General features: G+C 46.5%; 1 protein-coding gene across 1 annotated transcript; it reads right to left on the bottom strand.

The window, feature by feature from the left end:
* Positions 1-5,011: 5,011 nt before the first annotated feature.
* On the bottom strand, positions 5,012-6,550 carry EV420DRAFT_1346954 (dienelactone hydrolase endo-1,3,1,4-beta-D-glucanase). Its single transcript, XM_060468963.1, has 7 exons — positions 6,294-6,550; positions 6,090-6,247; positions 5,973-6,025; positions 5,800-5,911; positions 5,720-5,747; positions 5,576-5,671; positions 5,012-5,525 (listed from the first exon to the last, which is right to left on the bottom strand). Exons 1-7 carry the CDS (start codon positions 6,517-6,519, stop codon positions 5,404-5,406), a joined length of 795 nt encoding a protein of 264 aa, XP_060321316.1. The 5' UTR covers positions 6,520-6,550; the 3' UTR covers positions 5,012-5,403.
* Between the last annotated feature and the right edge of the window lie 1,453 nt (positions 6,551-8,003).

Here is an 8,003-nt window from a genome sequence, read left to right as displayed (position 1 = left end):
ACATCTGAACAAATGGATTTGGGCACATCCTCATCATTAGAACCCCATTAGTCTCAGCGTAGCTTATCTATGGATTCGAAACGCACCCCGGCTTCAGAACAGGTATCCCATCTTCTAACTCCTCCGGATATCCATTGCACAAAAAACGCCCATCTATCAACGTCTCCACCTTGACACACTCCCAGAAGTACGGCGAAACGGTATCTTTCTCCTTCATGACGCATTACTTATTGAGATCGGCTTCCTTCGTAGGTGTTCACGCCATGTCATAAACACTGACCGACATTACAATGCGGAATATTGTCCCCGCATCTTGGCGGTATACCCTCGAACGCGGGAAAGTCGTAGGTTCGGAACGGAGAAGGGTGAGGACCCGGCGAAGCGCAGGAGAATGGATGATCCCGAAGAGAAAATGACTCGGGAGCTGGCATTCTTTCTTCCGACAGTTTTTCACTGTGTTATATTTCTTCCAGTTGCCATATGCTCGACATTGTTTGCTGCACAGAATCCGGTTCAGGATCGAGTAACGGCACCCAGGATTCCGCGATGAACCTCCGATGTTGTTCAGAAAGACATCCACTGCAACCCGTTGCGGATATAGGAAGCGATGGTCTCCCAGTGGAAGGAGAACGCGGTCGGCATTTCGGACCGCGCTACCGATATCCACTTGCTCAACCTTCACTTGGTAGGGATAACATGACAAGGTTTGAGCTCTAGCCTGCTTGTTCAATGATTTTATCGACTTCAGAACACCAGGTCCTCGAGTCCTGAAACTTTACGGAGGAGATACCGACAAGCGAGGGAGGTTTCGCCTTATAATAGAAGGGGCGGACATCTTCAAGCCCAAGGATCTCTTTTGTGACTCTCACATCCGTAAGATTTTTACCGACGATACTGCGATTCAATGACTAGAGCGCCTGGAAAAAATGTGACATTACGTGCGTCATATATGCCTCACGACTCCCCCCCTCGTTCCCCAGGTTTCCATGGCGTCTATCAAGTTCCAGCTCATGAAGACAAGCGTTGTCACTTTGAAGACATGGGCGCATCGTCATCCCCAAATGGGTTGAAGCGGGTCTTCGGAATATGTCTAAACATGACAGACGGCAAAATAACGTTGGTAAAGTGAGCGATTGTCGGTAAGACACCGTATTGCTTCGGTAAAATTCTTTCCTGACTTGGCTAGAATATCAGATTACAAGTTTACCGCATCAAAGTAGTCGCCGCCAGTGTACTTAATCGCGTTGGCACGATCCCAATTGGTCGCAGCAGTCAAGTTAAGTCCCCAATATTTCGCGTTTAGTTGGCACATGCGTGATAGTACCCAAGACAGCCTACATACGTCCAATCTTCATCTTAACGGATGCTGGAGTAGAGATTCGTTACTTTTATACGTGGTGAAGAAACACGTCGACTTGGTTAGTGCCCTGCTAAAGTATCCTTGCTATGTAATTTTGACGGTTGCTATAGGTCGACGCCTACGTAGACAAGGTCAACTGGTTCGCAAACGGTGATGAACCTACCATTGGCGAACCTAAATGGAAATGACACTTGCGTTCCTCGCTCGGTCTATTGTCACCAAGTACATAAACTCTCCAAAAGGGTTCGTGAGTAAGGATATGCTCTGTGCCACTTCGAATGGGGATCGTTTCGTTCCCACTCTGCCTCCCACATCTTACGCTGGAATAAGAACGAAGGGCGGCACACTGCATGTTCTCCTTATATGGACTCTCTTATTTGAACCTTCCATTCCACAGGCCTGACTGTTGTCGCATCTGGTGGCGCTCGAGCATTTATTTGTCTTTCTTCAAGCGTCTGATGCCTCAATCTCAATGATTTCGGTTTGCTCTGGTGCCTGAGCTTTTTTGGGAGACATTGAGTACCGATGATACCGAAAATCACTTCGGGCGCGGCTGTGAGTGTTCCACTTACAACTATCTGTTGGTCAGAAGGTGTGATGCGAGTCCATTTCGTGTACTAGCGAACGCTATTCTATATGAACCCCTACACAGGCTCCGAAGAATGGATTCGAACAACGACTGATTTGGGGTGTCTTCTGTTGACGAGATGGATCCTTCAAAACCCTTCATAGTATTGGCATGCCAATTGTGTTGATAAACTTTGTCAGTCTCAGTTAGTTGCCTTCAGCTACGGCCAACACTTCGTGCTACCTTCAGAATCAAGACGGGGCGACTCATCGAAGTTTAATGGACGTTAAATCCTGCGATCTGATCATAAATCTTACCGCAGTGCCTACAAAGTAGGGGATACCGGCTGAGATCAAGATGCTCTTTCTATCGGAACGCTGCCCTATGATATGTTGCATCACGCAGTCAAGATCGCTCAACAAGACTGAGTCATTATACTGGATAGTAATGGTACACAGCAGGTTTTTTTCCGGCTGCGACCTTCTCATCTCAACACATAAAAGTATACGATAGCTGTATTCTCTCAACGCTAGGCCTTTGTACGCTGTAGGAAATTTTCGGTTCATCGAAAGTTCCAGGAACGGCAAGTATCAATGAGCGGCGTCGGATTTTGATCAGCATCCACACGTCGTACAGGGCATGTGATTCCCCTTGTCCTAATTTTCACGACAAAATCTAGTCAGTGCTGTTTGAAAATCGACTGGCTGGACGTGCAGGTTTGTTTTGTTTTTGGTGCATTCAGCCTGCGCGTGTTTCATGAGGGGCACTCAGGGTATCAACCTCTCCCATCACGAAATCAAGTTACCCTGATCATAGATGGGCGCCCACGGGAAAAGTTCTCAAATAAACAGATGTTAGAAATAGCTTTCGTCCCTTTCTTCGTCTCACGCCCCTTGCTCTTCTTGTCTTTCTTTTCCCTCCCCAATTCCCCGCTGGTCGACCCTCAAAAAGGTTTCACTTCTCAATGGTTGCGTACAACCCCGTCCTTCGTGGCAAGTGGACGTCGAAGAAGTTCAGTGCTACCGTGATCAATGACATCTGGCCGGAGGTGTTGTTCTTCACCGCCGTGGCAACCAGTAAAACTCTGCTCATGCACTAGTTTTTCGTCGTTTTAACCCTTATTTCTGCGTAGTGGTGACGTTTGTATCTATCAAAACACCACATTCTTTGGCTGTTAACCCCCAATTGTTGACTGTACTGGGTACTGTTCTCGGTTTGGTAATATCGTTTAGGACATCCTCTGCATACGAGAGGTACGTTGTCATCTGTCTTTGCTTCAGTTCGTTATCCAACAGATGCCGTTAGATACCAGGAAGGAAGGAAAATGTGGTCAAATATATCGATCACTTCACGGAATCTTGCCCAAATGGTGCGTCCTGTTCTCAAAAACAAGCCTCACATTAGGGCTGACATCACGTTAGATTTGGATTCATATTCCAAATGATAGACCATTGAAGCCAGATGGGTCTAGGCTGACCGCACTCGAGAGTATCATCGAGAAAAAGACCATGATCAACTTGATTCAAGCATTTTCTGTTTCTGTCAAGGTATGCCTTATTGAGCATCCTTATTATACTACGTTTTTCTCATCCTTGGTGGGCTTGAATAGCACTACTTACGAGGAGAGACAGGGGTGTATTATGAAGATCTCTACCCTCTCATCTCGTTGTTACCCAAATTTGCATCAGAAACGGCAACGGACTGTACCGACATGCTCCCTCTCTGGCAGGCATCAGAAGAAGATGAACATCCCTACGACCACAAAATCCACGCTATGCCATCACCAAAAGCGGAATCGGCTCTTCCCAGTCTTTCCGCCTCTCCTGCACCTTCATCATTAGGCTGGCACTCGTTCGGGAAACGCACCCCAAAACCCAAAACGTTCGACCCGGAGAAAGCTCTTCCTACTATCTTCAGTCATCGACCCCTCAAACCTGCTCGTAACCCTCCAAAGACCAGTGTTTACGACTACGTTCCCTTTCTTCTTATTTTCAAGTGGATCGCAAAACAATTTACTCGAAAGAAGAAGAGCGTCATTGAAGGCGCATCACGAAATGCTCTCGGGAGAAAAATTAGGCCAAAAATCGAAGAAAGCAACGTGCCCTTACAGATTACCACCTATCTGTCAGATTACGCCAATTGTCTGTCTTTCTCTTTTCAGATTTCTGTTGCTTGTTAAGCTATTTTCATAGATATCATGCGTTCTGGCGTCCTGATGCCACCTATTGCGGCTGGTATCGTCAACAATATTGGGGCACTCCAAGATACATTAACCCACCTTGGACGAATCGCGAATACACCGCTTCCATTTGCGTATCAAATGCACCTGCGAATGTCCCTTTGGGTATACCTGTTCCTCCTTCCAGTTCGTCGTCTCCTCTTTGCTCTGACCGCCTCTGACATTTTTATGGGCAGTTCCAAATCTTCGACAACTTCAAATACCTGACGATCCCCGGAACGGCGTTTTCATCCTTCCTTCTACTCGGTTTCCTCGAGATTGGCCAGGAAATGTATGTAAGACCACTGTTGAAGAAGAACGGGTACTCATTATTCCGTCAGTGAAAATCCATTCAATTATGATCTCAACGACCTAGACTTGGACGGATTTTGTCTGTCTATACAGCGAGAACTTCAGGAAATCACCGCCCACCCGCTGCCAGACCCTTCTTCCTTCATTTTCACTGCCTGGAACCAACCCTTCGCGCCTGGAGATCGACGTACCGCAGCTGAACTTGTCAAGGGTGAAACAGAATATCGACACGCTGAGGACGAACACCAAGGGTTGGGAAGCATCAAGCAGACGCTTCTGCGCAGCTGGAGGGACACGGATGACTTGACTAGAGAGAAGAAGTAAAATGCATGGTTCTTCATTTGACTTGTCAATTATAAAAGGTCGGCTGGTTCGACCATTCTGGGACAGCTATTTTATCGGTAAACTGCTACTGTTACATGACATACGCAATACAAATACAAGGGAAGACAGCTAAGTCGGTACTAGCGCTGGGTGAGAATGCCCGATGTTAATAACATACCTAGTAAATCACATGAAAATAACATGTATGTAACGTTAAAAACATTAGAGGGTCCCAGCGGTGGTGTGAAATTCTGTGAGAAACTCTGGTTGGATGAGCCTACAGAACGGCATCTTCCAAGGCTCCAAGCATCGTACGTCGCTAAGATGACTACTTCTAGATGGTGTGCTTGTTGTCGTACACCATGATAGATTTCAATTTACCTTGTATTTATGCATATATGGTCATTTCTGACCGCATAGCAAAATAACATGTAAATCACACATTTTTAACATGTTATTTACATGTTAAAATCCAAAAATTTTCCGCGCGGCGCGCAATGACATCATGGGAAACTCACAGTTATTTACATGTGAGGATGAACCTCACATGGAGGGTGCAACCATTGTCACGTTAAATACTTCGCCGAAAAGCATTCTCACCCAGCGCTAATCGGTACCGCTTTATGAGCTCGAAGTTAAAGTTTTCTTGAACCAATCCACGGTCTGCTGCAAGGCGCCTTCATATGCCTCCTTCACCTCAGGATAGTCGATGTTTGGGCGTGCTGCAAAGCCGTGGGTTGTGCCTTCACAAGATATGTCAGTAAGAATGCTCCAGTGACATGAAATAACTGACCCTTATAGTCTCTGAACTCATACACGACTCCGTCCTTCCGTTCAGCCATGGCTGCCTCTGCCTTCAATCGGAAGTCATGATTGACAATCATGTCATCTGAACAATATTCAAGCTAGATGTTGACTGCAACATGAGTTGACGCACCCTCAGCACATACCCAAGAAGAGGGAACCTAGACAATTCCAATTGAATGAAAACGGGTGACACTAGGTGGAAAGTATGACCTTGATGGCTTTCAGCTCATCGATACTAAATCTTCCGGGATGGCAGATGACAAGGGTATCGAAGAACCCAGTGGAGCCAAACCTAATGGCAGTGGCTCCACCAAAGCAGTACCTGTACCGGCGAGTGAAAATCTGTAGGCATAGAGAACTGTATCATCCGGAGATTTACATACCCCACGGCCCCGATTTTGTCATAGTTCTTAGTCGATTTGAGTTTATCCATGAACTGTAAGGGAAAAAGCTTAAGCATCAAAACGTCCGACTACTAGTCCCATATATAAGACACGGACACTTCGAACTCTCTGATCGGTAACCGAAGGCCTATTGCGGAATATAGCCGGAAGAGTGGGTAATACGACCAAAATAATCTTTATCCACCCCCACAGGGAGGGTCTTTGGCCTGCACGTTCTGGCATGATCATCTGTTCAGGCCTGACGGGTGGATTTCCTGAACAAGTTACATCCAGGGTCACGAAGAGAGGGAAAAATCTCACCATCGAACAAGTCGGGGACATATACGTCGCAGCCAAGCTGCTCTGAGAAGAAATCTGCCAGAAGTTTGGGATTGGGAGGGCCGAGACCAAAGATATCGGTTAGTAGCACCACAGCGTGGGACGAGCCAGTAGGACCACTAGCTAAGTATGCGCCATTAACGTCCGAGAGCGTTCCTTTGGGTTCGCCAGATAGGGCTGCGCCTTTATAACAGTCCGGACAGCTCATTGTGAGTGTGGGAGTCAAACTCGAACGATGCAGGGAGCTTTAGGCTAATTTGTTTAGGGGTGACCTAATTAGCTTAACGATCACGTGTACATGTTCACGCTCGGACCATGATCGCGATTTGCGAGGGCGTAAGAGGGCGTATTCAGAATAAACATACAAGTATTTCGTACGAAGATAAAATCCGGAAATAGTCTCTGTCAAACTTGGCTGAATATAATCACATTATGTTAAAGCAAAGAAAATGTCGTGTATGAGACATGGTATATGTAGGCTTGCTACTGGAGTTATTAATCCAGTAACGTCTTCTTGAACCATTCAACAGTCTGTTGCAAAGCAGCTTCAAAACCTGCCTTAACCTCTGGGTAGGCCAGGTTTGGGCGAGCTGCAAATCCATGAGTGGTCCCCTGAAAAGTCATTGAGTTCGGTTTGAATGTCACGGAGTAGTCTGAAGACATACCCTTGTGCTCAATGAACTCATATTCTACATAATTCTCTTTACCCTCTTCTTCCCGCAAGTTCTGCCTCGGCAACAGCGCGCGCATCAGTGTGTGAAGGACATATCCTCTAAAAGGACAAAGTGAGACTACTCCCAGACGCACAAATAAAGATCAAAAAACCTTCAGCACAAGCCCACGACGAAGGTACCTGAGATCATGTCAGTTTCACTGACAAAAATTCTTTGAAGACGAATACCTTGATAGCCTTAAGCTGTCCAATGGGCACTTTACCGGGATGACAGACAACAATGGTATCGATGAGGCTCGTGCCTCCAAACCTCACAGCAGCATTTCCTCCGAAACAATATCTGGAGTCAAGTTGAATTCCCAGTGAAAAAAAAACTATGGGGGAGACTGACCCGACGGCGCCTAACTTTTCATACTTTTTCTCCGCCTTCAGTCTTTCTATGAACTGAATCACGTGTCGGGCCCTAGTAAACATTGTACAGATTCAGTTACGCACAGTGGTCACCCTCTGATCCACTACACTTGGCCGGCAAGGAATAAATAGCGGCAGACGTCTCAACGCGAGCCAGATAAATGAGAGATATCCAAAGAACCCTATTTTCTCTCCAACACGTTCTGGGACTTTCATTTCATGCACCTCAACAGGAGGCTTGCCTATGGAGAAACATAGTAAGTGAACCTAGAACACTCATTGCTAGATCAAGCTCACCGTCGAAGAGATCCGGAACCCATACATCGCATTTCAGCTGTTCAGCAAAGAAGTCTGCAAGAATCTTGCTGTTTTTCAACCGAAGACCAAAGATATCCGTGAACAATAACAGCACGCGTCGAGGGTTCGGCACTTTGCGCGTAGTAAGCACCCTGGATGGATATCGTTCCTGTTGGTTCGCCAGCCAAAATCTCGCCTTTGAAGCAATTTGGACAGCTCATTGTGCACACAAGAGTGGAGGGAAAGGAGCCCTTTAGACTGATATTTACATGCCGGAGGAAGGCGCAGTTTATATAAATAGTGCGAGCGGA

The sequence above is a fragment of the Desarmillaria tabescens genome (assembly GCF_030435595.1).
Source record: "Desarmillaria tabescens strain CCBAS 213 chromosome Unknown EV420scaffold_394, whole genome shotgun sequence".
NCBI classification, from domain to species: domain Eukaryota; kingdom Fungi; phylum Basidiomycota; class Agaricomycetes; order Agaricales; family Physalacriaceae; genus Desarmillaria; species Desarmillaria tabescens.
Note: the sequence above shows the minus strand (reverse complement) of the source record. Positions and strands in the feature narration are given on the sequence as shown.

Coding starts and splice junctions, on each gene's coding strand:
- EV420DRAFT_1346954 (XM_060468963.1), bottom strand. CDS start 6,519: ATGAGCTGTCCGGACTGTTATAAAGGCGCAGCCCTATCTGGCGAACCC. Junction 6,248..6,293: donor TGTCCCCGACTTGTTCGATG/GTGAGATTTTTC, acceptor TAACTTGTTCAG/GAAATCCACCCGTCAGGCCT. Junction 6,026..6,089: donor CCGATCAGAGAGTTCGAAGT/GTCCGTGTCTTA, acceptor TTTCCCTTACAG/TTCATGGATAAACTCAAATC.